We start from the raw sequence: 27,724 nt of genomic DNA on the forward strand, positions 1-27,724 counted from the left end.
TCTACTTATTCTGCTGTCATCATGCATTTGCCATTTCTGGAATCAATCATCACTCATCACTGACGGCGGATTTCTTCTTTTTTTCTATCTTGACTTCGCCTTCTGCTTTTACTCATCCAGGCTAACAAAAGCCATCCACTTGGTCAACTCCACTACCGCCCCTCCCCGACCTTCCCCTTAGGTGTACAGAATCCTCCACAGCATCTGTCCCGCTCCATGACCTCTCTTTTGAATGACTGACTCACCGCTATGGCGGAGCCTGGCAGCCTCCTTTACTACTGTACTCTGCTCGTGCATGTGTGGCACCAAGCCAGCCCGGGATACTGAAGGAGACGCTACTACGGAGTAGTTGCGCTGCTTCCGGACCACCAATATCAAGCATCATGAACTAGTCACGCTTTTCACAGCTTCTTTTTCCAAACCGCCGTCCTCTGCCAGGCAAACCACGATAGCGGCACTGGAGCTACTGCACTACGACATGTCCGGCCCTGCAGCGAGCTCCGACATTGCCTGCATGGCGCATCCCGGCACGCACGCCATCCCGGACCCTCCACGCAGCGCTGATTTGCTACCCGTTTCGTATTGGCCGTACTCGTGCACCTTCACAACGCGCTGCGGAAGGGAGGGAGGCCCAAGCTCCCACGGAGCCATCATCCGAACCCTTTGGCTTGATTCATCCTCGTCCATTTATCTGATCTCGCCTAAAAAAGCTATGTAATACTATTTCGGCTATCTTTGTAGCGAAAACTACGGCCACAGAGCATATCTAATTGGTTCACTCCCTGTCCGGCTCAGTGTCAATCATGGAGAGATGATCCCAGGCACCTGTACTTGATAGCCTTGGTATATTACTTGTTATTCCATCAACTAACATTACAGCTTCGCCTTGTTAGTGCTAAGCAGGGTTTTGTTTTTCCTTTTGGCTCGCCATAACCATTCCTTTTGGCTCGCCATAACCAACGGTAACTAATTGTCTCTGATTGGCTATTCGGCTATTCCGTAGTTAACACGCCTTTACTATGGAGCATCGAGAAATTGGATAGTCATCATCCATCATGGTTGCGGTCAGTGACTCAAACAAACAACTCGCCGGGTAAGTTCCCCGCAAAACCCCCGTGGATGCTACTTAGTGCCACTGGAAAGTGTGCGTCAGGAGACTTGAATAATATCGCCGGTGAGGCTTGATTCATTTTACAGCGGAGGGCGGTACGAGTAGTAATCCAAGCTGCATGTCTCAGTCGAGATTTGGCGGAAGAAGGATGAAAATTACCCCGCGGCACTTATACAACGTCCATAAACTGCATGTGCTAAGAGTATTTACACAACCATATCCAGCAACACCCCTTGGTGTTGACATCACTTCTTACACTACGCCGGCAATAGCTGAAAGACAAGCGGATTTCGCATCGATTCATCGCGCAATTCCACCCGTTGAATCCGAATTGCTTCCTTGCACATGTACGAGTAACAGCTGGCCCGTGGGAAGCCCTCACCGTCTTTCTGGCGCTGACAAATGGATGCGCTCCCGTCTACCCTGTGCCGAACTGACTGTACTGAGACACTGCCTTTCCATCATACTGACTATGCTGAACGCTACTCTCCATCATATTTGTACGAATGTGCACCCGCCAAAAGATATGAAACATGATTTTCGTGGACGGCGGTCGTTCTGGAGCCATGTTTTAAAACTTGTACCTTGCAATCTTGCATCTCCCGAAATATTGGTGTAGATGGTACACAGCACAAATGAAAAAAGTGATTAAATGCATAAACCCAGCAGGCTCGTGATACCTTCGCTGCCTGTTCGTGTATCAATGGCGTGCCTGCCATCTCTTAAGACTACCTAGTAAATTAACCTGGACCAATCGCTGCTAAATTACGCAAATCCAAGACAATGGTCCTACATGCTGTATCACGGTTCACAAAGTCTAAAATTTCCTCCGAGTATCTGTACATCGTACAAGAATCTATTAAAACCCTGGTCATGTCAAGACGTGTCCGTGCCTCCGAAAGCGGAACCTATTTCCTGGAATTGAACTCATCCATTGATGAGACCTGTTCCACGGGATGCTTGCTCAAACTTTCGTAAAGTTGCAGGTAACTGCCAATCAAGAAAGCCCATGAACCCCTACGAGTAGCAGCCAAAAGTCAGCAAATGGCCTCCCCCATAACGGATCTTAAAGCATCACATCAGACGCGACTTACCAGAATGTAGCCAGTCCAGCTTCAAACTGCGCCCCAGAATTGTTGAATGCCATACCCAGGGCACCGCAGAGCGTGAACCCAAACGCTCCCACGAGATTCCAAAACGCAATGTGCCAGCCCAGAAGGTGAGGTGCGGGCTTCCACCATTTCTGCTGTGTTTCTAGCATGTACAATGTGCTGCTGACAATAAAGCCACTGCCGCCAACGACCTGAGGGATCCAGTACGCGGCATTGAGTCGCCATTGGGGCGTGAGATGATTGTTAATCCCCGGCAGCGCGGTAAAGCCAGACACACCAAAGACAGTCGCGCCAAAGAGCTGTGCACAACCGGCGAGAAATCCCAGCTCGTGGATATAATGTGTGCGCAAGTCATGCCACGAAGGGAACCATTGCCAATGCTTCTCATCATTATTACTGCCGGGATCCGGTTGAGCTTCAATCGAAGTAGAAGCTGAGGGCTTGCCCACAAAGTTGCGTCGATTTTGGTGATGGTGGTGGCAATGATGGCGGCTTGCGACTACCCGAAGCCTCGGCTTGCCACTTCTCCCATTGTCGACAAATTGCTCGACGGCCCAACCGAAACAGCCCGACCTGTTGGCGTTTATGGCCTCGAATATGAGGAGGATGGAACCGAATTCGAAAAAGACGATGGCGCCTATGAAGGCGGTTATGCCACCGGCCCAGTAGACTTCGCTGTCGAACTCGGTAGAGGGAGCCACGAGCGGAAGCCAGACGAAGAAACTCTGTCTAATGCATTAGATCACAACGCTCAAACTCCCCAGGCCGCCTGCCCCAGTGCATTTTACACATACATTTAGAACCCAGACCATGCTTCCCCATGTAAAGATGAAGGCCACCAGCCACGAAATGTCCCAGATGGGGTAGTACGTGAAAGTCTTGATCACCGTCTTCAAAATCTCCCGGGGATGCGACGTGCACCGTGGTGTCAGGAAAGGCGCCACCTCTCCCGGGAGCGGCTTTTGAACGAGCAAAGGATGCCGGCCCTTTCGATTATCTCGAGACCGCCATAAGAATTTGACGTTCTTGGCGGGGACGTTCGAATCGGCGGCTTGTTTTGTCTGTTCATGCCTGGTTTCCGCATCATCGCCGCTCTCATGTGGTTCCGCTATCTCGTCAGGCGTCGGCTTCGGAGCCAGTGCTGAGTGGTCGAAATGCGCTCTTGTTGGATTGAGAAAGCCAAACGGCCCCTCAGCGTGCTGCAACGTTAGCCGGTCGTCATTGTGGAATGGCTCTCGCGAGAAAAAGCGCCTGTTCCGCCGAGCTGGCATTTTCTATGGCGCGCTTGTCGCGAGCTCTAGAGTCGAGTGTTGTCGAGTGTCTTATGGCTATTTCTGCTCTCTAGATGTTGGAGGCTATCGACAACCTACGCCAAACAGTCCATTGAAGAGTATGAAGAATATGAGTGTGCGGCTGGTGCCATTCGGAATGCAACGAAGTCGAATTGGGCGATGAAGAGCCGATGACGACAATAACGACAACACGTTTTATCCTGGCATGACATGGTTCAAGTTGTTAGCCGATTCTTAGCTTCAGCTCCCAAGTGCCGCTCCCGTGTTAGTGCTGCGCACGGGCATTACGTAAAGCGGATGGGGCTTTGCTCCCCCGCGATACCCCAAAATCGACTAGGAAACCGGGCGTCGGACAGCGATTGACTGTAAGTTCTGTAACCCATTGCGAGCTTACTCTAGTAGAGCTTATACGAGTAGACGAGTAGCAAATGTATGTGTACTCCCTAGATATGTACTACTTATCCATGTACAAGCTATCGTGCTTGGTAGCTTGGTGTTTGTGGCATACTTGTTTCACAGGTTCACTCGTTTACACGGTATTGCCTCGGACACAACGAAGGTATTCTGGGAATATTTAATCCATAGACATGTAGTTATAAACACGACGCCCCTATATCTCTCTCACAATGCTAGCTCCCAGTTGCCTACAAAAAAACAATCGTACAGTTCCATTTTATATTTTGTTTCATACTCCTTATCCCCTATTGATATTCCCCTGTTGGTACATTACTACAATTTCCATGCCTGTCAAGGATTTACCAAGACTGTAGAAATCAAAGAGATTTTATTAGAGAATCAAAGCTCCCCCACTTCCCATAAGATTCCGTTTAGCCCATGATCATGCCCTTCATTCCGGCAAGATCACCCTCCTTGGCAGCAATTTCGAAGTAGCCGTAGATGATACTAGTAAAAGTTAGCTTCACCCCAATCTCATCTGGAACTGGAGGGGGGATATAAACTTACGTGACAGCGAGCAGAGTACCGGTACCAGAGCCAAGAGCCCCCATAAGGTCGCTCAGGACGGACAGAGCACCAATGCAGGCACCACCAAAGGCAGCGGCGGTAGGAATGATGCGCTTGAGCTCCTTGTACATGCTCTGATCACGGTGTCCAGCCATGACGAGACCCTGGTCCTTGAGCTGCTTGGCAACATCACGGGGGCTGGAGCCGGAAACCTCAATCCAGGTCTTGGAGAAGAGAGCACAGGCGCCGAGCATGTAGATGATGTAGACGGCGGTGTGGATGGGGTCGAGGAGAGCATCCTTGAAGTTGAGGGGAGGAGACATGTAGTAGACAAGACCGGAGACAGCGTGGAGCTGAGAAGTACCATCCTTGGCCTCCCACACACCAAAGAGACGAACCAGGAGGTTCTCGGAGAAGCGAGAGTAGAGCATCTGGCTGATCAGGAAGACGTTGGAGGACAGGGCGGACTGCAGCATGATGGGCATGTTGGAGGTGTAGAACAGGCGAACGGGGTATGAGCCTCGGGCACCACGCTGGCGGTTAGACTTGACGGGAATCTCGACGCGGAAGCCCTGAAGGTAGATGATGGCAACAAAGACCAGGATGGTGGCGAGAAGGTTCATGATGTTGGGGAGGTTTTGCCTGTAGAAAGCCTCCTGGAGAGCGCGCTGCTTGTTGGGCCAGGTCATCAGGAGGTGGAAGAGAGCGATGACGGCACCCTCGAACTCGGGGCCACGGCCAGTGTTGATGGTGGTGGGAGAGAAAGCCTTCCACATGATGGACTCGCAGATGTTGGTGGCAATGAACAGAGAGATACCACTGCCAAGGCCGTAACCCTTCTGCAGGAGCTCATCGAGCAGAATGACAATCATGCCAGCAACGACCAGCTGGAGGATGAGCAGGAAGACAATGCCAGCACCGAGGTCGGAGGGAGTGCCGTAGAGACCAGTGAAGACGTAGACGGTGGCGGTACCGGCAGACAGGATGAAGGCAAAGAGCTTCTGGGCAGTCTGGTAGAGTTCGCGATCCGACTTGAGGTCGAGGTTGACGTCAATGAGGTGGGTACCAGCGAGGAGCTGGAAGACCATGCCAGAGGAGATGATGGGAGTGATACCCAATTCCATCAGAGTACCTCGATTACTCGCCATCACCATTCGCAACCAGTATAGAGGATCCGAATTGTCGGAGGAGACAATGCCGTAGAGAGGCATTTGGCTCATGACCAGGAAGATGAGGAGCGTCAATGCCGTCCACATCAGCTTCTGGTTGAAGGGAATCTTGGTTTCCGGCTGCTGAACCTCGGGGAGGAACGGCACGAACGGCTTGACCAGATCGAGAAAACGTACTGCAGAAGCATTGCCATGTTAGCAGCGTGCGATTGAGCATCAATTGCGCGTTTTCGGCCGTCTTCGTGCGTGCGCGCGCGCGACACAAGACTGGACAGCGGCTTGGTGGGGGAATTGCAACTCACGAGAACTCATGGCGGCGGCTGAAGGGGGAAAACCAGAGAAGGAAAACTAATTCATCCAAGGAAAAGAAGGAAGGAAGAAAAAGTCGAGCCTTGGATGAGCTCGGGGGTAGAAGAAAAGGTGAATCGATGAGAGAAGTGGTGAAGGGAGCTGGGGAAAGGTTGCGATCTGGCTTCAAGCCCCGAAATGTTGATGTGTCCCGAAACTAGATGGGGGCGCACGTGACTCGCCCGTCGTTAAAGAAGCGTGGCCTCGACAGAACTAACAAGGGTCTGGTCTGGTCTTTTTTCCACCCCAGCACTCTAATAAGCCAACCAATTCAAGCCACTTGTAGGTAAAATTTCTGGGACAGGGAGCTCGAAGTGGGGGGAATTTGGATGACTGTTCAGTTCGAAATTCTTCTATTGATTTTCTGGTGCTCGCAAACAGCTGCGGCCCAGCTCGAAGAGGAAGCTTCCACTGCATTGCGCCTTAAAAGACAGATTGCAGGATTCTGATTCTGACAGTGCCAGCGCAACGAAGCCCGATTTGGCTCGTTGTCGAATGCTCGGCCGGGGAGCAGGGCTGTTGCGCCATGTACTGTCTATGTCTATGTCTATGATGGCCGCTCGCAAAGCTCCAGCCGAACCGTTGCTGGTGATCCTAGGCTCTACAGGCACAGGTAAATCCGAGGTTGGACTGTCTTTGCCCTGACTGCAGACAACCTTGGTTCAATTTTTCTAACAGTGTGATACAGCTAGCCGTAGAACTGGCAACGCGGTTTAAAGGCGAGATCATCAATTCCGATGCTATGCAGCTTTACAATGGCCTGCCCATCATAACGAACAAGATCAGCCAAGAGGAGAGGCACGGCATTCAACACCATCTTTTGGGCCATATTCCACTGGACGACGCTCCTTGGGACGTAGAAGATTTCAAGTCTGAAGCCACAAAGGTCATACGCGAAATCCGCGGTCGTGGAAACCTACCCATTCTCGTTGGAGGGACTCAATACTATGTTGACCCGCTTCTTTTTAAAGATGTAATCCTTGATGACGTGCAGATAGACCCCTCCTTGTCGTTTCCAATCTTGGAGCAGCCTACAGATGTGTTACTGGAAGAGCTGAAGAAGGTTGATCCGATTATGGCGGAGAGGTGGCATCCGAATGATAGACGCAAGATTCAGCGATCACTCGAAATCTACCTGCATACGGGTAAACCTGCATCAGAATTATATGCAGAGCAAGAGAAGCGCAAAGCTGCAGTTGCTCAAGAACCAGGGACAAGTCAGCCTTGGGAAAAGTTGCTCTTCTGGGTCTATTCAGAACGAGATGTCCTTACTGCACGGCTGGACAGTCGAGTAGACAAGATGCTCGGCGCCGGACTCTTGGACGAGGTTCAAGAGCTGTTTGATATGAAAAGGAACAAGGCTGCTGAGGGTCAAATCCTGAACATGACAAAGGGCATATGGCAGTCCATTGGCTACAAGCAGTTTGAACCATACATGGCTGCGAGAGAAGAGGGCAAGGATGAAGCTGACCTCGAAAAAATCAAATCCAACGCTCTGGAGGAGATGAAAGCGGCAACGCGCCGGTATGCAAACTACCAAACCCGATGGATCAGGCTGAAGCAGATCCCACGCCTCAAGGAGCAAGGCCCCGAGGCATTTGGCAGCTTATACTTGGTGGACAGCACCGATGTCTCAAAGTTCAAAGCCAATGTTATAGAGCCTGCTGCCGAGATCACGTCCAAGTTCCTCGCTGGGGAATCGAGGCCGGTACCCACTGAGTTATCGGAACTGGCCCGAGAGGTGCTTACACGAGTGAGTGAGCCCCCGCCAAAGGACATTCCATGCAAAAGAACATGCGAGATATGTCAAACAGTCTGCGTGACGGAGCAGGCCTGGCAACGGCACATTAAGAGTGCTGGACATAAACGGGTCATGAAGAAGAAGAAGAGACTGGCGCTTGTACCGGTAGACAAGACTCCAGACAACCATTCCGATAGTGAAGCATCTTCGGATCCTGATGTAACCTCAATCTTTGCCACTTGATACCTCATCCTTTCAGATATTACGCCGACAAAGATAGCCAATGGCTGATTTGCATATCGAACGATGTGCTATAACAACATCAAGGGGTGTGCAAAAAAGAGGGAATCAAGAGATGCTCAGCATACAGAAACAGACAATCGCATATACCCGCAATCAAGTGCTATGACCAACAACACTCATTGGTTGCAATGGTGGGTTTCGGATCACACCCTGACAAGCACGATTCCTGCAGGGCACAACCACGCATTGACATCTACTGCAACCATTATGTAGTACAACATGTCGACAACTCATGCATGGCAAACTCATTTATTCTTGGCAATAAGTGTCTCTGAATTATGGCTAAATGCCCCGAGACTGCACACGAAATAACCGTGCTTGATATCTCTCTCATGCTCCGAATGGGCATCTTGTTATCTGCCGAATCCTCTAGGATTGTGGATCTCAAGATCCGCAAACATACGTTGGCACTCAAAGAGATGGAAGACGATTTTATGAGAAAACACAAATGATTCATTCTGATTCATATCATTGCCGTACATTCAAAAACTCGCTGAATACAAAATCCCAGCTTCATTGCTCAGGGGTCCACCCAAATGACAAGATGCAGTTGTCGATGTTGCTAATTCCACGAAAGACGCCTCCTCACACCACAGGATCCAATGCCTGAAGATGCCGTAAAACCAAAAGTAGGATAGGAAAAAAAAAGTGACAAGATGCAAGATGAGAATCCCATAGCCTCGCCATGAGTCATAGTGATGCGAAAATGCTCAAGCCCAGCGCCCTAGAACTCCAGACCAAATGTGGCCAGCAGAAACGAGAGAAAGAAACGTGTGTCGTTTCACAGGAAGTAGGCTTCAGCCGTGTTGATCCTGTGTGCTTACGTTTCTGACAAGATGGACTGCCCTTTGTGGTGATGGTTGCGAATGCAGGTCATCGCCGAACAGTCATCGCCGATGGATATCAATGGGGGGGTGTAAAACAAAAAGAAAACGGAAAAGACAGAAAAGGTTCTCATGTGAAGCCAATGCATGGTCCTCTTTATAATGCCTGCTTCTCAATTGTTGGCGCCTTGACGCTTGGTCCGCTGCGGGAGACCCAGGTCTGAGCCTCTCGGACGACGCCCTTGAAGAATGTGAGGATGCCACTGGACTCGCCTGCAGCGCCTTTGGAGGTGGTGTCGTTGAGGGCGTCGAGGTAAATGGTTCGTCGGGCCATGGCTGATGTTTGTGTATGTGTGTATGTGATTTGTTTCTTTTGTCTCGTGCAAGTGCCGGTCAACGATGAGCAGCAATCAATATATAGGTACTTGGTAGTATATATCTGTATATGTATATGACGGAGTCGAGTCAGGAAAAGAGAATTGGAGAGATACACGAATGGTATTTATACAAGAAAAGAGAAACACAAAGCATTCCACCCAAGCGGGCACGCCTCATTCTTTTATACCCAGACCAACCCAGCTCTCCCATCCACACACACAATGCGGGCGCAAAAGCCACACAGACGCCCACGCCCACATCGGCCATTCAACTTCCAGCTCGTCTATTGTCGCCCCAGAAGTCCTGCATTGTCTCTCGCCTCTAGCTCTAGGGCCGCTGCCGGACGAGACGCTGCATGCATCCAGGCAAAAACCAACATACCCCCAGTCCCGTTATCATCATAGTCTGTCTGCAGAACCTCGCTTTTTTTTTGGCTTCCCTTCCAGGCGGGCCGGCCAATCGCCGACCCTTGTCTCGCCTCGCTCTGCCAACAAACTCCGCCCGCGCGCCAATCCATGTATCAATCAATATTGGGTAGGCCCGGCAGTGACAGGTATCATTTTTGCTCTTTTGCCTTGCTCGACTACGGTATGTAACTAATCCCCCCCCCCCCAGCTCCAAGGTCATGCACAAGACAAGTTAAAAGAGACAAGACAAGGCCCTTGGACGTCATCTGATGCAGCGCCATGGGAATGCTGGGATGGAGCCTTGCAAAGTTATTCGTAATACCTACTAGGTACCTAGAGTAGTGAGTATCCTACTTTCGTCTGATGTTGCGAAACCTCGATTGTACAATAGGTAATCTTCAAGCAATGCGACCTTGCCACTCACTCGCTTCCTTTGCCTGCTCCATTAGGCAAACCCGCGTCATTCAAAATCCCACGAAATCTCGTGTGCTCAAAGAGGGACCCGCCGGAAATGCACGCCATAAGATGCATTACTACGTTGCGGCCTTCCTCCGTACAGTACCTGTAGTATTTACTAAGGTACTACTCAAGGACCCCAAGACCCAGCACGGACGAGAGGGATCGAAAAGCAACGCAACGCACTGACATGCGAACTACCTTACCCAGATGCCTTAGTGCCTGCTGCGTATAAGATTCTAGTCTACTGTAGTGTAGTTCAAAAGACAATGACGGTAATCAATAACTAATGTACGAGGGAAAGGTTACCGTTACCTAGCCGCTTTTTCCCCGCACTCTCGCTACGACATACGAGTATATGCCTCTTTGAGATTGGAGAGATTTGGAAAACCCCTTGCTGCTTTGCTTTGCTGAGATATGCTGTACGATACGAGTAATCATCCCTTCTCACCACCATCATCATCTGGGGGGGTTTCATTCTTTCGCATGCGAGGGCTGTATCGTACTACTATTATTAGTGCTGCTACACCGAGCTGTGTGTGCCTGTCCAACAAACGCCTGCATGTCGCCTCGACGAGATGGATGGATCCTGCGGAGCTGCTCATAGGAGGATTGGAGGAGAGATGCCTTCGACCGAGTATCTGGCCTGTCAAGCGGATCTATCTGCAACCGGTCCGCATCAGCGTTGTGGATGCCTCATGGCCCTGCAACCCGTACCCAGCCAACCAGGCCCCTGGACCCTTGGATATATCTCCTAGTCAAATGAGTCTTTTTTTCCCTTTCTAATCTGCTACTGCTGCTACATGCCATAGCCGTAATGTACGAGTAAAGAAACCTAGAGCCAACATGCATATTTTTAATGGGCCATGAGCCTGTGCCGTAAGGCAGAATGCCATGGTTACACCGCATTGTGCGTCCGTTTCTCCCTATTGGCCTGCTGATCCTCTTTCCATCCACTCAAACTCTCTTCAGAGCGTCCTCGTGTGGAGCTGGCTGCTCTCTTCTCGCAGACCTTTAAGTTGCCGATCAAACTCCTTGTTCGCCCACTCCCAGTAACCTGTCCACGCGCCCGCTGCTGCCGCGTTGCTAGTAGCCGCACCGGCATTTCCAGTCATCGCCTTCATCTTGTCTCCCAGGAGAAGCGTCACTCTCAATATGCTCTTGTTGGTTTCCTCCTGCTTCTCTACATCTTGCTTGACGGCATTGTCCTTGAGCTTGATGGAGAGGACGCCACGGTAGGCTTCGGCAATCGAGTCCAGGCGGCGTGCCGTCTCATCGGGGTCGATGACAATGAGTTTGGTAACCATCAGATTGCAAAGCTGGCGGATATCGTTGTCATCCTTGAGACCAGCGATAACTCGGTCGTAAAAGTCAATGTTGTTGATCCGGGTGAAAGCCGTCTCCATCAGTGCATAGAGGGTCTCGTATGCGCTCTGTATCCAGCCTAGTGTCAGCGATATGCAACAATTGCGTGCAATGATGTAATCTACTTGCCTTGCGGACTTCCAGACCGTCGTCGACCTTGTGCTTGAAGGGGCCTAGCATGACCTCCCGGATAAGCTCCTTCTTGATTACTGACTCACTGAGCACGAAAGGCAGTAGTTCGCCCAGGTGAGGCAGAATAAGATCTGGCTTGTTGTGAGCCGCCGAGTTCAGCGTCGTCATCGCCAGGCGTCGAATTTCCATGTCCGAGTCTTGCAGCATTGTCAAGAGCATTTCAATGAGGACATTTCTGAGCATTGCGTCAAACGTCTCATCGCTCTCTGGGAGCGTGTACCTGATAGCCTGAACTGCCATGCCTCGAATGCCTGATGATTCATCCTTCAAGAGCGTCTAACGTAACATTAGCAACTTGTGAAACCCCACTCGTAAACTATGCTAGACTTACCTGGAGTTTGGGCATAAACGTTGCAGGATCCAGTGTGGCCAGGCGGCCGACACACTCGGCGCAGATAATCTTGTTGTCAGCATTCAGCGATGCTCCAATAAGCTGATCCCAGATGGCTTTGGCATAAGTCTGGAGATCGGTGGACTGTGACGAAATTGACTGTAGAATCTCTTTGATGGACTGGATAAGCAAGTATTGCGTGTTGCCCCCACCCTCCATTGTCTTGAGAATGACTGGGAGATATTCCGGCACGTTTCCAGATCCAGCTCGACCGAGTGCAATGGCAGCGGCCAGCGACACCTTGTCTGGCTCTGCATGGAATTGCTCCAAGAACAACTGAGGCTGAAGAGGTGACTTAGCCCCAAGCCTCATGCCCGACTCTCCCAAAACAGCGAGGGCGAGGCTTACACCAGCGTCGTCTCCGCGCTGCGTGCTGCCGTGAAGCTCCGTGACGAAGCTATCAAGAGAAACGCCCGCCGAGGTACCGCCCGTCACAAGCAGAGTGCCAATCACCTTGCCCACAACAATCGGGTCTCCCTGAACGCTCACGTCCTTCAGAAGGCCTTGCATAAGGGGTTCACCAGCGCCACTCTCGCCGACTCGACTAATCAAGTCGAGAAGCTGGTCGAGGACAATGTTGGCAAAGTGGGATTTCAGCAGCTGGCAGAGTGCACCAATCATCTCGTCGTTGATAATCAAGTTCGCATGTCCTTGTACCATGTTGCCGAGAATGATTAAAGTTGGGCCGAGGAGATGTGTATCGCTGTTCTTGATGGTGGGTAGCAACGCCGACACTATTCCCTGGATAGTAGCTGGTTCTAGCTTGCCCTGAGTAGCTTTTGAGAGAACAAGATGCTTGAGGGCCTGAATGCTGGAGCCTCGCAGAGACCGGTTTGCCTTTCGCAGCTGAGCTGAGAGCTCAAGAGCGACATCTTGGACCCACGCTTGCTCCAGTTGGTCAGGCGATACCGCAAATGCAGCAACGTTGTCAACAGCGCGTACCGCAGCCAGACGAGTTGTCTCATTTCTCAGCCGCTCTTGAATAATATTCAAGGCGAATGTGCGCTTTTCGGCCGATAGAAGGCCGGATGCCTCTGAGCCAGATGTCCTGGAAATAAGAATTCCTAGAGCATGGATAGCACGCTGTCGAACCTCTGCGTCAGCATCATTGGCAGAGCCACGGTCGACGATGACTTCGTAGAGCTTATCCAGGTCATCCTTGAACTTCGAACCACCGTTTCGTGATCGAGGGGGAGTAATTGCCTTAACCAGCTCTTCCGAGGTGCGAATGGCCTCGCTTGAGATTTTGTAGAAGCGGTCATGAACGGCAGACGCCACTCCAGCAACAACCTTGCTAAGATATGGCTGCAATACAGAGGATGAATGTGTCTTGGCAATATCGCTGATAAGCTTCAATGAAGCGACGCGCAAGGTGCTTGGGGTAGCCGAAGCAGAACCTCCCGCTGCCGCAAGAGAAGACGAGATTGAACTCGTGCCAGTCGTCTTGACTGCTTCGATGATGGGACCGATAATTTCCGGGAAGAACTCAACGAGGCCACCGTGCTGAACAGACACTAAGTCGTCCAGCATGCTAATGATGGCTTGCTTCGTTGGGACCGTCTTTCCTCTCAATTGCTTCGTCGCAGCTTTAACAATCGTGGGCGTAATCTTGGAGAGGTCCGCTCGTGGACCCTGGGAGGGGATTTTCTCAGCAGCAAGTGATGTGATGCCGGTGCCAGCCATGAATTTGGCAGCGCTTGATCCCCCGGCGCTACTCTGTCTTCTCCTCTTTCGACTGAGAGGCATCTGGGAGACAATTTCAGGCTCATACTCATCACGGGTTAGATCCACCGTGTGAAGGCCTTCGCCAGTCTTGCGAATGAGCAAAGACAGGGCAGAGATGATTTCGAGACGAACGTTTTCTTCTCTTTCCTCGATACGCTTCACAAGGTTAGGGGCCGCCTGGTTGTATAATACGCCGTTATCCAGAAGATCACCACTGCCGCGGGTGGAGATGAGGGTGTATATCGCCTTTGCAGCGCAGCGGCGAACCTTCCAGCTGGCATCGTCGTCGTCATCCTCGAATCCGTCGTCGTCTTCGAATTCATCGTCCTGGTCTTCCTCTTCTTCCTCATCGACATCCATCTCCTCGTCGTCATCGACGGCATAATTGGGGTCATATTTCAGATATCGCAAGCAAGCAGCGAGGGAAGCATCCGTAAAGGGCCGCATCTCCTGTGGGCACGAAGCCAGGAATGCCTCAAGTGCGACGAGGGCAGTCTCGCGGATCTCGTTGAACTCTGGGCCCAAGTCATCGCCATCGCTAATCTTTTCTAGGTGCTCTTCGAGTTCTGACTCGGACAGGGCATCTAGAATGAAAGACATTGTCTTTTGAAGATGTACGCCGAATCTAGGAGGGATTGAGCGGGCCATGCTGCCCATTATAGAAATGTAGAGGCGACGTGTGACGGGGGGGATGCTGGACTCGGACAGGCCAGCAGTGATGCGATTAATGACATCTTCCAGGTGTGCATCGGATAAATAGACAGCGAGCATAGATATAGCGACAACGGCCCTCTTCTTTACCACAGATGTAGCCTTATCGCCTTGCAATAACTGCAAGACAACCTCTTGCATTGCCTCAACTTCAACCTGCTGCAGTAAAGGGCCGAAACATCGGACAACTTCTACTAGGACATCGACTGCCTCAGCGTTCACGCCATTATCATCCTGCAGCAGCCCTGTTGGTACCGTAGGGAGATTGATTCGGGCTGCCGATGGAACTCGTGTTAGGGGTCCAGGACCAATAAGCCGTGGAATCAGCACACGGCTGACGGCGTTGTATGCCTCCTGAACACCAGGGGTACTCGGAATGCCTGGGATCGGTCGAGGAAGTGCGGTGATGACGGCTCGAAGCGCCAGAGCAGGCACAGCGGTGTCGACGGAGTTCTTGAGCTTCAGTGACGACAGCTTGTCGATCATCGGGGCAATGATGGGGGTCGGGACTTTGCCAACAAGCGGCCCAAGGCTACAAGTCGGTGGAACGAGCGTTAGCCACTTCACGGTTGTAATGACAGGCGTAGGGCTTAAAGTTTAAACATACCACTTGATGGCTAGGTTCTGCACCTCTCCGTTCTGATCGTCCAATGTCTTGATGATGCCATCGACGGTTCTTGCGGCGATGTTATAGTCGTGCTGGAGGAAGTCATCTCGGGCAGTCGTAAGCAGCTGCAGCAAGTCGTTGAGGGACATGAAGCGAAAGTCGGGGTCAGCATCGCCTAGCTTTTGCACATGGCCTATGACGGCCTGTGGCGTGGCGGCGTTGGCGGCGTTGTTGGCCATGGTGATGCTCCTCGTCTTTGTAAGCGGAGAGATGCCGGATCAGCACATCTACCTGGAGCTCACAGGCGGTTGATGCTGGAGTCTCGGGGGCTGAAGCAGCCTTGACAAAGGTCGAAGATCGGAGGTTTACAGGTCAGAGATGAGAGACCAGACCAGAGGCTAGATTCAAGGTCGTGATGTTTGAGTTGGTGGTGGGGTCAAGCTCCAGGCAGGCGGGGGAGCCCGTAGGTGACAAAGATGCCTGTAGAACGTCAGAGCGAGCGCTGCTCCCCACTAGAGCTACCCGTTAGTAACACAGACAGTACAAAGGCAGGGTCGTATCTCGCGGCATAGGTTCATACCTTGGTAAGTACTTTACAAAGAGATGGAGAGCAATCGGGAATTTATCCAATTAGCCAGCTTCTGCTTTGATGCTGCTCAAGATTGCAATTCCTTTGATCCAGCTTGTTGCCATGACTGCCAACTGATTGCTGCATGTTGTGCTATCTGATACGTGCAGGCAACTAGATGCACGCAAGCTGAGTCATCAAGCTCGGACCCAGTGAATGGAGCACCGCGAATGAATGCTGCCAGTGCTTATACTCGTATGTTTACGCTGCTTCAGCGCCCAATTTACTATGGAAGACACTGTGAATGAAAGCAATAATAGGAAGAGTGGGAGAAGAGGAGGAAAAGAAAAGAAAGAGAATGAGTCTATACAATATTATACGTCATCCTCGAAATACTAGATGCATTCTTTTGGAACAATTCACCTGACAGGCTCTATTCAATTAACATGATCTCTCCGTTCTTGACGCTCAACTTAATCAGCACACGTAGGCTTCTTCCGCCTCTTCTACGCCATTTAGGTTAACCCACATACGTCAACTCCATGTATGACCATCCCCATGGGGTCAAGTGATGTATCAATTTTTAACATTTGTGAAAAATCCGGGGTCCATTTGTCATTTCTGCTGAGAAAAGGCATACGCATGATCTGCCCATTGCCTGGAACTTGCCGTGGGCTCGCCTCACGGAGACGCTCGGAGAAGACTACGCCCAAGATACACGCGCCGCCCGAGCTATTCCAACCTCGACATATTGGTCAGCAAAATTATCTAATGAGACGTCAATGGGGCTAGTTTATCCCATTGTAGCTGCTCCGAGCCACTCCGGAACCTTTCTATCCAACCCAGCTCGTTTGCGGGAATCCGGAGCAGATGCGAACAGAGCCAAATCAAAGTCTCAGGGTCTGTCGGTGGTGGGGCCGGGAAGTACCGTCTCGCCCCGGTGGAGTCGCGTATCTCGCTTACTCCGTACAATAACCAATATTGGGTGGATTTCTAACCTTCTTTCCGTCAGGGTCTTTCCGTCAGGCGTTGGAGTGCTACGTGATGCAGACCATCTGACACATGGCAGATATGCTTCTTTCTAAGGCTCGGACATCAGTGGGAGAGGTGGAACTGGGGTACGTACCCGAAACCGAGGTAGACGGCAATCCTCTTCTCATGGTGGAAGAGAATATCTATATAAGGCCACGATGATGGAGAGATGTTGACCTTCTCAATCACAACAATCATCTCACCAGCAAGCAACATCAATCCAAAGAACAAAACCTCAATCCAAAAGCAAACATCAATCCAAAAAAAAGCATCTCAAGTTTCAGCCCCAATTTCAATATTCAATTTTTGAAAAAACATAAAATCATCTTACATCCAATTTCAACGTTCAACTTTTGAAGAACCATCAAACAGCTTCTACAGATCACTCATCTACCAAAACCAACAGAATCCAGAATGTCTCAACACAGCTTGACAGAGTACAAGGTCATTGACCCCAGCAATGGCAAGCATCTCAAGACATTCCCTACTGCCACCGACGAACAGATTTCTGCTGCCATCGACAAGGCGCATAATGCCTACACCAAAGTCTGGAAATCCACCCCGGTACACGAACGGACTAAGATTCTCCGCAAAGTGGCCGATTTGATCCGCCAGAACAAGAAGGAAATGGTCGAAATAGCTGTTACAGAAATGGGCAAGGCGATTGCACAAATGGAAGGGGAGGTCGACTACATTTGCGACATCCTCGAGTATTACGCCGAGAATGCCGAAGAGTTTTTGAAACCTGTTCCCTGCCCCGGCGTCCCTGGTGCTGAGGTTGTCTCAGAGTCTGTTGGTGTGATTCTCGCTATTGAGCCATGGAACTTTCCCTATTATCAGGTCATCCGTGTTGTGGCTCCTCAGCTGGCTGCTGGTAATGCAGCCCTTGTCAAGCCAGCCAACTGTGTGGCGGAGTCCGCACTCTATCTGGAGAAGCTCTTCCTCCAGGCTGGAGCCCCTGCTGGTGTATTCCAGGTCATCCTCGCCACTATTCCTCAAATCGAGACCCTCATCGACGACTTCCGCGTCAGAGGAGTGACTTTGACGGGCAGTGAAAGGGCTGGCAAGGCCGTTGCAGAACGAGCTGGTCGCAACCTAAAGAAGGTCGTTCTGGAACTCGGTGGTTCAGACCCTTTTATCGTCCTCGAGGACGCGGATCTCGACGAGGCCGTCCAGATCGCATTCGACGGCAGAATGGATAACATGGGCCAAGTCTGCGTAGCTCTGAAGCGTCATATCATCGTTGGCCGTGAGCGAGGCGAGAAGTTTAAGGAGGCTTTCGTCAAGCTTATCAAGAACATGAAGATTGGTGACCCTAGGGACAGGTCTACCTCTGTCGGACCCCTCTTCGCTGAAGCCGGCGTAGTCAACATTCTGCGCCAAATCGAAGAGGCAAAGGCTGCCGGTGCGAAGGTTGTGGTTGGTGGAAAGAGGATCGACCGTCCTGGTGCTTACGTTGAACCCACGCTCATCACAGACATCTCGAGAGAGAACCCGCTCTTCCTTCAAGAGACGTTTGGACCTGTAGCCTCTTTGTACGTTGTCGACACCGAAGAGGAGGCCATCGAGCTGGCCAATGCAACCCCATATGGTTTGGGCGGTGCTGTTGCCTCTACCAACATTGAGCACGCCAAGAAAGTTGCTGCGCAGATTGAGACTGGCATGGTATTCATCAACTCCCACATGAACGCTACCGCCGCTACTCCATTCGGAGGTGTTAAGAACTCGGGCTTTGGCAGAGAACTGGCTGATCTTGGATTCAACGAGTTTGTCAACAAGAAGATGGTTCGTGTGCATGAGAAGTATTTGTAAGTTTAAGCGGAGGAACCGAGTGTACTTGTATGATGGGATGTGAGTTGGATTTGTGATGCGATGGGAAGTATGCGATAGACGATAGTATGTAGATTAGATTGAGCAAATGAGCGGTGTTTTCCTTAGAAAAGTCTTTTCAGATTCTTCGTCATGTGAAAACTTTCATTGTGAAGATTTTATAGTTTATGATGTGTTATAAGCTATATAGATAGCCTATAGGCAATACTGCATACGAGCTCAACTATCATGACGGAGAGTGCAATTCCATCTTCAAGGCCAGCACATTCACGCGCCCAAAGGTAAATTATATTAGAACGAATGATTATTCCAACAAATCTCTTATTAAGTAAATAATAATTGCTCATTCAATTAATAATAGCTTGTCTCAGTTGCATATTTGACACCTTATAAAAATGGGCGCCATTGCATGAATGACTGTGTTTACAGAGTGGCCCCACAACAGCCAAGGGGTCATGTCCGTACCTTAGCTTGTACTTCCTCCGAACACATGCTTTCCTGAAGCATCAACACTCAGATCCCAACACCTTATCCGTATATCTTCTCATTCCGCATACTACATCATGGTACGTGAGATTTCATACTACGGCATATTTGTCCTAGGTACCCAAGACAACAACTCAACTGACGCGCACAATGTCTCTCTGCCAGAACAAAGACTCATGCTTCACCCAAGTGCACATGCACCGCTCTGGTGACGCCGATCTCTTCGAGGACTTTTGCAAGGACAAACTCCCCGACGATGAGATCTACGTCCCGCCTCAGCACCGTCCCATCAACCCAGAGGACGAGGACGATGTTGTTCCTGATCAGCACGCAGCCTTTGGAATCCAGCGCGCGACGCAGCGTGTCAAGGAGCCCGCGTGGAAGGATCTGGGCCTGTCGGATCTGATGAGAAAGGGCCCCGGGCGAGAGAGCAAGGCCGCTGGGCCAAGCAAAGCGCCAAAGGGACTGCCGCGGTAAATGGACTTGACCCGGTGGAATTATGAGGAATGCGCGGGCTGCGAAGCTCTATGATGAAGGCTGGGAATTGGCACGGCGTTACGGTAACTAAACATCAACTTTGACTATCGGGCATTGAATGATAAATGATTTTCATCGCACATTTCTTCTACATCGTTGATATGTAAACATCAAATTTGCCCACAGCTTGAAATAGCCCTGAACCGGCATATCCATCAAACGGACGATTGCTGACTTGAACCCTCAACTCCAATAACTCCATCCCATGTAGCCTTCTTACAACTCCGTCTTCCCAATCCTTGGATTGTATATCAAGCACCAAATCAAGTCTTTGCCAAGAAAGCTTCTCTCTCTACCACCTCGCTTCTGAATTTGACCAGGAACACAGTCTTTCCAGGCCACATTTCCCCCTCCCCAACCGTATGTGCTGTTACCCTGGCAGGAAAGTCTGCACCATCACATACCCCTTCTATAACTCCTGCTACAAATGCCGCGCAGTTCAGCTGGCTCATTTCGCGGGGCACACTAATGTATTGGTTGACCAGCGGCTCGTTGTCGATAATCATGTATTCGTCGGGCTTCTCCGCATCCGTTGATTTTTCTAGCCTGTCTGCTTGCCTGCCGAAGAGGTGCTGCCATACGTTCTGCTTGATGAAGTGGAGAAGACCAACAATGTGTTGGGGTCGCAGTTGCGTGCGCACAGGTTCGCGGTAGAGGAGGAGGTCGAGAAGCTTGATGCCGATAGAGTGGCCCTGAACGTTGAGTCTGGAGCATTGAATAGCATCTGTCAGTCCCAGTCGCCAAGCCTTGCAAGATTCTGATATCGGCGTAGAGGTAGAGGGACGAGGAGAGGGAAGGGAGACTGCCGTACCTGTGTTCCAGCTCTTGGATGCCCTTTACGCGCTTCTGCGCATATGCCACCATCTCGGAGAAGAGAAAAGCAAAGCTGGCCTGGCTGAGCTCCGACGTCTTGGTGCGATTGATGGGGCGGTGGTAAATGGTCTTGCCATTGCTGGGCACGCGCAGGCCCGACTCCTTGCCGGAGGAGGCGCCTGATGGTAGTGACGACATGGCGATTACCGGATGAAATAGCGGCGCATTGCCGTCGGGTCTTTGCGAGAATAAGGCGCTTGGGCGGGGAGAGGGCAAGATGCGGCGGCGATGTTGGTTCTGAGGCTAGATTCGCTGTATGGACGGCTGTATGGACGATGCAAGGCCAAGTTCCAATCCACGGAGCTCCAGACGTGGGGTTGGCTGACTGGGAAAGAGGTACGTACAGGTACTTGCCTTGGGTGGACGTACCTGCCTACCAGACGCCTTCTCTGCCTCCCTTACATCAACAACATTATAAAGCAGCTTCTTTTTTACAACTGCACTTGATTCATCCGATTTTCAGCAGGATTGCATTATTATTGCGGTCAAAACAACACCTAACAAAAAAACTAACAAAAGTGGCCTATGCAAGAAAAATGCCGGCGAATGACTCTAACACAGAACCCATCACAGCAACCGAAATACCCGTGACGTGAAATGAAGCACCGAACTATGAAATATGACACGAGACCCATGAATTACGAAAACAATTGTTGCCACGCCTTTTTCTTACTTGGCTATGCTCTCTAAGCGCGCTCAGTCAAGCTCACTGCACAGTTGAGACTTTGGAATTCGCCTCCTTCTGTCGCATCGTCGCTTCGACCCATTCTGATACTTCATCCAATGCTCGGCGCGGAACCTTTTTGCGCTTGAGCAGGAAGCCCTGGATTTCGGCGGGTGAGAAAACGCCCTCTGGGATCCGCCGTCCAAATTCTTCAGAGATCGTCTTCATCTCCTCTGCTGTGATTCCCTCCAGCTCTTCGGTATCGTGTTTTGCCACTGGTTGTTCGTTCGACTTGTCTGCCTCCTCCTCCGCAATAGCCTTCTTGCTTGTCTCATTATGACGAGATGCCTCGTACATCCGATGGAATAATTCTCCAGCTTGAACGCTACTAGCATTGCTGAATTTCACCTGGACGTCGACTCTGCCGGGACGAATCAAGGCCTCGTCTAGAGCCTCGGGCTTATTGGTTGTCATGATCAAAACGCGGCCTTCGTGAGATGCAACGCCATCGATAGCGTTGAGGAGACCAGACAAAGATATGCCATCCACAGCTACGGGGTTCTTCTTGCCGGCATCCCTCTTTCTGGAAGCTCTCTTCTTTGGTTTTACTTCAACCTCGCTCTCCGATTCACCGTCGCTGGTATCAGACGTACTCTTGTGCTTCTTTTTCTTGTCTTTCTTGCCCTTTTCTTCACTCTTCTTGTCCTCCGTCTTGTCGTCACTCTCAGAGCTAAGATCTCGCTTTAGCCCTGCGGTATCAATGTCCTCCAGAAGAACAATGCACCTTCTTGGCAATTTGGTGAACAATGTCGCTAGATCTTCTTCGTTTACGCCGGCGTCCTGCAGGCTAATCACATAAATGTCGATGCCAAACACGCCCGCCAGCGCAAAAGAGAAGCTCGTCTTTCCGGTACCTGGTGGCCCATGGAAAAGATATCCCCGCCTCAGCGGAATACCTCGAGATGCATACCACCGCGGCGTCCAGGGGTGCAGGTATTCGTTGACGTCGGCCAGAATATCATGCTTTTCGCCAGAGTCGAGCACAACTGTTGACATGGGTCTAACGGGCCGTCGTGCTACTTGCTGCCACATGTTATGGTCCCTTCGTTGCTCCTTGACTCTGGGACGATAGATAGTCGTCTTTTGGCGCGTGTCATTATAATAAAGAGCTTTGGCATCCGAGAGCAACTCTTTGATTGGATCTGCACGAGAGTCAATAGGCTTAAAACTGGCAAGTCAAGAATAACATGGTTTAATTTCTTACCGATGGAACGACCAAAGCAAGAAACCTTAATCTCTTCTAGGTCTTTCATTGGGCCTCCCCAGGAATGAGTGTTGACAAACGATTCCTTTTTTCGGTGAACTCGAAAATACGTTCCCTTGTGCCAAAATGCTGTTGAACCCATAGCAGGAACAAACCTGGGACTCTATTGGCAAGATTCAAATATTTTCAATCAGTTTACATTCTTGCTATTACAAAACAGCGAGATGAGAGTGAAACCTGATACTTACCGATCTGGCTGCTTGGTTGGCGAAATTTAGGTACATCCTATTGCCACCACCAACTTCGCCACCATCTGTCCAGAACAAGGCATCTTCCAGCTCTTCTTCTTCTTCCCAGGCGCTCTTCCAGACGGTCTGGGCCATGAGGTATTGGTTGTTTCTGATGCTGGGGTGGTGAGATAACCACTTCATCAGATGCAAATATATGTGGTCATCCTCGGAAATGTACATGGCGCACATGAGATAATCGTCAATAAATCTCTGGGTGTAATCGTGAATCTGCGACCCGATCTTTAATGCGCCCCATATGAATCCCAAAATGGCCAGCACCATGGACGGATCCAAGCCAAATTGCGTGCCTAGCAGCTTATAAAAGAAGACGACGAGTTGCGCCAGAGGCGATACATGGCCAGTGGTTGTGAGAATGGTGTCCATCATGCCACCGGCAGAGAATGGAATGTTCGGACTGCTGCTCTCGCCCGCTCCATCCTCTGGTCTGATGGTGGTGGGGAAAGATGATGCATTGAATGCTGATACATTGGCGGTGGGAGTGCCAAAGATGGGCGGCAGACTCATCCTACCAAATGAGTTGACGATGGATACAAACGTCATGGTCAGTGTGAAACTATGTGAAAGAGAGACTGATGTTCAACGGACGGCGAGACGCTGACTATTTAATCAGGTGCCGCGTCTGCAACGACAAACGAAAGGCACGCTAGATGAGAACAAAAGAAAGCAAAGCTCCGTAGCGGCAAATTTCTTTCAGATTCACCGCGCCCCAATACGCGTCGTTATGTGTCATACGGGAGGAGGAAGAGTCACAAAATCTACTGTGATGAGGAGATGCTCACGGCAGCTGAGGCCAAGGGTATCGGACCTATTTAAAGATGGCACAGCTGTTGTTCCTTGGTACACTAACAATACTTGGGCCTGGCCATTTTTCAAAAAGATATACATGGCGGGCAACTATTCAATGCAGTTGGTAACAGAGAAGCGGCTACAAGTATGCCGCCGCTCGACCTTACGATTCATGTACAGTAGGGCAGCTTTTCGGGCCCAACGCCACGCAGCAATGTTAGATCGGACGCATGATATATGTGATCGCATTATCCCGTATTAGACGCCCACTGATGGGCGTCACTGTTGGGACCAAATACGACGGCGGCTCTGCCATGCATATCCATCAATGCCTGACCTGACGTTGGGGGCCGTTTCGTTGTTTCTTCCCTTTCTGCTTTGACTTATTTGAGACTAGAAAGAGGAATCGAAGATCAATAGATGAAGGGTTCACAGCGTTCGCCTACGTCAACATTCTGCCTGTTGGTGGCGAATAGAGTATGAGCGATCTTAGAACGACAGCTGAGATGGGGAGTGGGTGTACGAGACCCCGGCTTGGAAAGGCACATTATGAGCAAGGCCTCCAAAGACTCAAATAAGCCCTACACCTACGGGCCTTACATTATGCGACATAGCGGCGGTTCGTCTACGTCCGAGTGGGTGCATAGCCGCCTCAACAGACGCGAGGCGCTACGGGAGCGTAGTCCCGCGCGTCGTCATCATTGCCTCTCTTTAGTCGAATCCTGAACCAAAAGTTCACTACGGGAGTACTAGAGGCCAAAATCTTCAGCGCGGCATCCTTTATTAGTTCCTTTGCTCAAACCAACAGCGGATAGTGGCCCAAGTCGGTTAGGGGGCCAGGGGTTTTCACGACCTGCCCAAGTACGATTCACACGTTGGGCCTCGTTGCTCTTGCAGCAAAGTCAGTGTCAGCGCTACTCGAAACAATTATCATGGCAGATGCGGCTCTCAATCAAAGACGGCGTCTTTACTGCAAGTTTTAGTCAGAATCATGCTTGCTTGCCTGCTCACCCAATGTAAGCGGCAGCTGAGCTTGCTTCGGTATCGCCCAACGCAGCACGAGACTCTCTGCAGCCCGTGCGACAATGCTCAGTCAGGTCGGGATTGCGAAAAAGCTGGCATTGAATCCAACCGTTTTTGTACGACTATACGTATCAATATCGGGTCGGGTTGTAATGCTGCGCGTGCGCAATGCGGCGTCTCTTGATAGGAGGCTCTCTCTTCGTCGTTTAGCAGTGAGCTGAACCTAACACAGGCGTACATACAACATACATATTGATTGTGCCTAAGCTGTGCGGCTCAGGTGCGGATCCCCGCCCGGCGAGGACGAGTATGGGACTGGGTGTGTGCAATAATGCTGACTTTGTCTGTTGGGTCGTTGCCTGCTATTTATATGTTTTTTGTCAAGCGGACTGTTCACATCACCCAACAAGACATATCTCGCACACGTGTATGAGTAATGTACAGACGTGGGAGATCCGGGAAGTCGGTTCGGCGAATCAACTTACATCGGGCTCGCTCAAAGGTCCTACATGACACATGACAATACCTGGTACCAATGACATCTCGCACGCATCATATCCCGGCCTTGTCGACACTCTGGATGCGTAGCACTAGCGCTAGGTGTTAACATGCACGTATGTAAGTCGGTATGCAGCGTCCAAATCCTCATCTTCAGAGCTAAGCATGCTTTGCTTGTTGGCCCTAATTCAGACCCCCGGGCCCCTTCCAGACCGCCTTGGCTAATGAACGAATCATGCCCAATCACTTGTGCGAGTGTGTGTATGTGCCCTGTAACACGGGATAGTCTCATTGCTGTATCCATCTATTATGTAGTCATGTGTAATACTGCTGCTACTAATGTATGATAGGCCTAGGAGCTAGCTGCCAACAACAACAGTCTTCGCCTTCAACAGACGGTGACAACGAAATAATGCAGCAGGTCATGGCTAACTGACATCACCTCGTCTAACCCAATTAATCTATTCCTTCCTTCCAACCAATACTTGTTGCTGGTCTCACCGAAAATAAAACAAAGACAATAGCTTTCTCTGGCTCGTTTATGCCTGAGCCTCTACCGTCTCCTCCTCGAGATTGGCCCCTGCTAGCTTCTCCGCCAACACGCTTGTCTCAGCGTCTACTTGCTGCTCCTTCTCCAAAACGTCCTTGTCGTTGGTCGTGTACTTGAATCCCGTGACGCTCAAATCTGTGCCGCCCGTGAGATACTCCTCTGATTCGCCGATGGCCTTTCCAGCAGCCGCCCATCGCGTGAGTTTCTGCTCTCGCTTCTGCTTGCAGAGGTCGTTGAGGGCCGGCCAGTACGTCTCATGATCATACTCAAAGTCCAGGTCGCCGTTCCAATCAGAGCTCCACAACTGCTCCGCCGGGACGTACTGCTTCATGTCCTCGTTGAACTTTAATTTTTCCCGTGTCACGGGGTCAATGAAGGGGGTGATGATCTTGAAGAATCCCTGAACCAGCCAAGGTACTGTCGAACAAGAAGTCGTGTTAGTTGAAGGTCTTTTGTCATTATCGTATTTCGGTTTTACGCCAAGGTACACTCGGTTTAAAAATGATGGAGAAGAGGGGAGTGAGAAGAGTGGGCACACAAAACTTACCATTGATGATGAGTGCCTTGCCCAGCCTCTCGGGGTAATGGTTCTGCAGAATGTGCAACACCTCTCTGGCCGTTGACACGGGCACACTAGTGTTCTGTCTCTGTTTGCTGGGCTTGAAGTTGATCATCAAGCTCAGCATCTCGACGCCGGGAGGCATCATGTCCACGACCCTCTCCACCATGTAAAACAGGTGGTGAATCTGCCTCGGGCTGCTGTCCGTGTTCTGCCGGCCCGGGTTGAGATACTGACACGGCCTTCCCTGGCGATCGAAGCCCATGATGATCTGCTTGCCCGTCTCCTGCTCAGGCGAGATGTAGTCCGGCGTGAACTCGTCAATGCCATACTCGCGCCTCCACGCCAGCGTCGACAGCAACCGCTTGGCCGCGTCGTCGACGGACCATTTGGTCGCCCGCAGGTAACGCAGCAGGCAGTCCCGCGTCAGCCAGGCGAGCTCGCGGTCCGTCAGAGGGCCCGACTTGTCCTTTTCCTTGTCGCACTTGATCTCTGTGAAGGCCTTGGCCTTTTCCAGCAGCGCCTCGTACTTGGTCTGCTGCTCCGGCGTGAGTTCCGGCCGAGGCACCGGCTTGCTGTCTGGCGTGGGCGCCGCGATGGGCGTCTTCAGAGGCGCCTCTGAGGTTGTTGCAGCCATTGTGTTTTGTGTTTTGTGTGACGGATGATGAATGTCGTGTTGGTGTGTTGCAAAGAAAACAGTTTGCTTTGCGCACAACAGCTGCAAGTCGGTGAAAGGAAGTTTGACTGAGATGAAAGGCTGATGAATGAAATGCTTATCGCCAATCACAGACACACGCTGACGCCCCCTTTTTTAGTGACTTGCTCCCAAAGAAGGATTCCTCGTCCCTTCACTCACGCAAAATCGAGAAAAAGAAATTATGAGCACGATATTTCTTCTCTTCTTTACTCTTTTCTTCACCAATTAAACGATTAACAAGATGAGATATAAAAAAACAACAATGGAAAATACTCGAGGAGAAAGGGGAACACCCCAAAGAATTATTTATCGCGAACTAGCTGATATGCTAAAAATCTGGCCCTGAGCCAAGCTTGGCCCCCGGAATCCCGACCGCCCCGGCTATCAATTTCCACTGAATAAGATTGCCGTCTGTGGTCTCTCTTTTTTCCCTTTTCCGACCTTTTTCTCTTTCATTGAATTTCCCCCCTGCATCCTCCGAATGTCTCGGCGTGCACCGCTTCCGGGCCACGCCACTCACGCCTTTTCTTTTGACCTGCCTTCTTTTTCGTATTCGTTTCTGCTGGATGCTGACTGTACATGGGTACGGACATCATCAATATTCATAATCACGTCTTTTCACATCTTTTCACATCTTTCTTTATCATAGTTTTTTACCCAGTCCTTGAACTGTATTTAAGACACCAAACTTCGGACTTATCATGTATGAGTAGTTTTTCGTATTGCATTCCTACAGAGTCTTTCGTACGACGTGATTGATCGGAATATTCGTCTCACTCATCTACAACCTTCAATCTTACCCTCGTCCTCTCTGCTGTACAGCTGTGTTACCCTGCGAGGCAGGATCCTCTCCGAGACTCCAATGGTCAAGTCTGATATCTGCCTTGACGAATTTCCGTTTCTTAATCAATGACCAAAAAATCCTCCGAGGTAGTACAAGTATGAAACCCA

At 50.7% G+C, this 27,724-nt stretch overlaps 11 protein-coding genes across 11 annotated transcripts; 4 read left to right on the forward strand and 7 right to left on the reverse strand.

Annotated features, from left to right (window-relative positions):
- Positions 1–1,766: 1,766 nt before the first annotated feature.
- M431DRAFT_505360 (hypothetical protein) lies at positions 1,767–3,734 on the reverse strand. Its single transcript, XM_024918628.1, has 3 exons — positions 3,018–3,734; positions 2,206–2,948; positions 1,767–2,128 (listed from the first exon to the last, which is right to left on the reverse strand). Exons 1-3 carry the CDS (start codon positions 3,492–3,494, stop codon positions 2,020–2,022), a joined length of 1,329 nt encoding a protein of 442 aa, XP_024777470.1. The 5' UTR covers positions 3,495–3,734; the 3' UTR covers positions 1,767–2,019.
- A 310-nt stretch (positions 3,735–4,044) lies between these two features.
- Positions 4,045–6,120, reverse strand: M431DRAFT_505361 (hypothetical protein). Its single transcript, XM_024918629.1, has 3 exons — positions 5,950–6,120; positions 4,479–5,823; positions 4,045–4,418 (listed from the first exon to the last, which is right to left on the reverse strand). The coding sequence occupies exons 1-3, from the start codon at positions 5,957–5,959 to the stop codon at positions 4,343–4,345; spliced, it is 1,431 nt and encodes a 476-aa protein (XP_024777471.1). The 5' UTR covers positions 5,960–6,120; the 3' UTR covers positions 4,045–4,342.
- A 427-nt stretch (positions 6,121–6,547) lies between these two features.
- Positions 6,548–7,979, forward strand: M431DRAFT_77409 (hypothetical protein; the record flags this gene model as incomplete). The annotated part of the gene is made up of 2 exons (XM_024922574.1): positions 6,548–6,619; positions 6,684–7,979. 2 exons carry the CDS (start codon positions 6,548–6,550, stop codon positions 7,977–7,979), a joined length of 1,368 nt encoding a protein of 455 aa, XP_024777472.1.
- A 1,041-nt stretch (positions 7,980–9,020) lies between these two features.
- On the reverse strand, positions 9,021–9,197 carry M431DRAFT_79417 (hypothetical protein; the record flags this gene model as incomplete). The annotated part of the gene is made up of 1 exon (XM_024922811.1): positions 9,021–9,197. The coding sequence occupies one exon, from the start codon at positions 9,195–9,197 to the stop codon at positions 9,021–9,023; it is 177 nt and encodes a 58-aa protein (XP_024777473.1).
- Positions 9,198–10,407: 1,210 nt separating this feature from the next.
- Positions 10,408–10,981, forward strand: M431DRAFT_350229 (hypothetical protein). Its single transcript, XM_024914473.1, has one exon. It carries the CDS (start codon positions 10,522–10,524, stop codon positions 10,888–10,890), a length of 369 nt encoding a protein of 122 aa, XP_024777474.1. The 5' UTR covers positions 10,408–10,521; the 3' UTR covers positions 10,891–10,981.
- A 91-nt stretch (positions 10,982–11,072) lies between these two features.
- Positions 11,073–15,334, reverse strand: M431DRAFT_492041 (hypothetical protein; the record flags this gene model as incomplete). The annotated part of the gene is made up of 4 exons (XM_024916968.1): positions 11,073–11,537; positions 11,599–11,937; positions 11,993–15,020; positions 15,096–15,334. 4 exons carry the CDS (start codon positions 15,332–15,334, stop codon positions 11,073–11,075), a joined length of 4,071 nt encoding a protein of 1,356 aa, XP_024777475.1.
- Positions 15,335–17,109: 1,775 nt separating this feature from the next.
- On the forward strand, positions 17,110–18,507 carry M431DRAFT_78741 (hypothetical protein; the record flags this gene model as incomplete). The annotated part of the gene is made up of 1 exon (XM_024922738.1): positions 17,110–18,507. The coding sequence occupies one exon, from the start codon at positions 17,110–17,112 to the stop codon at positions 18,505–18,507; it is 1,398 nt and encodes a 465-aa protein (XP_024777476.1).
- Positions 18,508–19,028: 521 nt separating this feature from the next.
- M431DRAFT_350265 (hypothetical protein) lies at positions 19,029–19,751 on the forward strand. The gene is made up of 2 exons (XM_024914474.1): positions 19,029–19,088; positions 19,161–19,751. The coding sequence occupies exon 2, from the start codon at positions 19,162–19,164 to the stop codon at positions 19,486–19,488; it is 327 nt and encodes a 108-aa protein (XP_024777477.1). The 5' UTR covers positions 19,029–19,088; position 19,161; the 3' UTR covers positions 19,489–19,751.
- Positions 19,752–19,811: 60 nt separating this feature from the next.
- M431DRAFT_77277 (hypothetical protein) lies at positions 19,812–20,559 on the reverse strand (the record flags this gene model as incomplete). Its single annotated transcript, XM_024922555.1, has 2 exons — positions 19,812–20,253; positions 20,360–20,559. 2 exons carry the CDS (start codon positions 20,557–20,559, stop codon positions 19,812–19,814), a joined length of 642 nt encoding a protein of 213 aa, XP_024777478.1.
- Positions 20,560–21,127: 568 nt separating this feature from the next.
- On the reverse strand, positions 21,128–23,026 carry M431DRAFT_78080 (hypothetical protein; the record flags this gene model as incomplete). Its single annotated transcript, XM_024922648.1, has 3 exons — positions 21,128–22,287; positions 22,350–22,512; positions 22,598–23,026. The coding sequence occupies 3 exons, from the start codon at positions 23,024–23,026 to the stop codon at positions 21,128–21,130; spliced, it is 1,752 nt and encodes a 583-aa protein (XP_024777479.1).
- Positions 23,027–25,236: 2,210 nt separating this feature from the next.
- On the reverse strand, positions 25,237–27,056 carry M431DRAFT_505368 (hypothetical protein). The gene is made up of 3 exons (XM_024918630.1): positions 26,933–27,056; positions 26,065–26,872; positions 25,237–25,934 (listed from the first exon to the last, which is right to left on the reverse strand). Exons 2-3 carry the CDS (start codon positions 26,711–26,713, stop codon positions 25,507–25,509), a joined length of 1,077 nt encoding a protein of 358 aa, XP_024777480.1. The 5' UTR covers positions 26,714–26,872; positions 26,933–27,056; the 3' UTR covers positions 25,237–25,506.
- Positions 27,057–27,724: the final 668 nt, after the last annotated feature.

The sequence above is a fragment of the Trichoderma harzianum genome (genome assembly GCF_003025095.1).
Source record: "Trichoderma harzianum CBS 226.95 unplaced genomic scaffold M431scaffold_3, whole genome shotgun sequence".
In the NCBI taxonomy this organism is placed as follows: domain Eukaryota; kingdom Fungi; phylum Ascomycota; class Sordariomycetes; order Hypocreales; family Hypocreaceae; genus Trichoderma; species Trichoderma harzianum.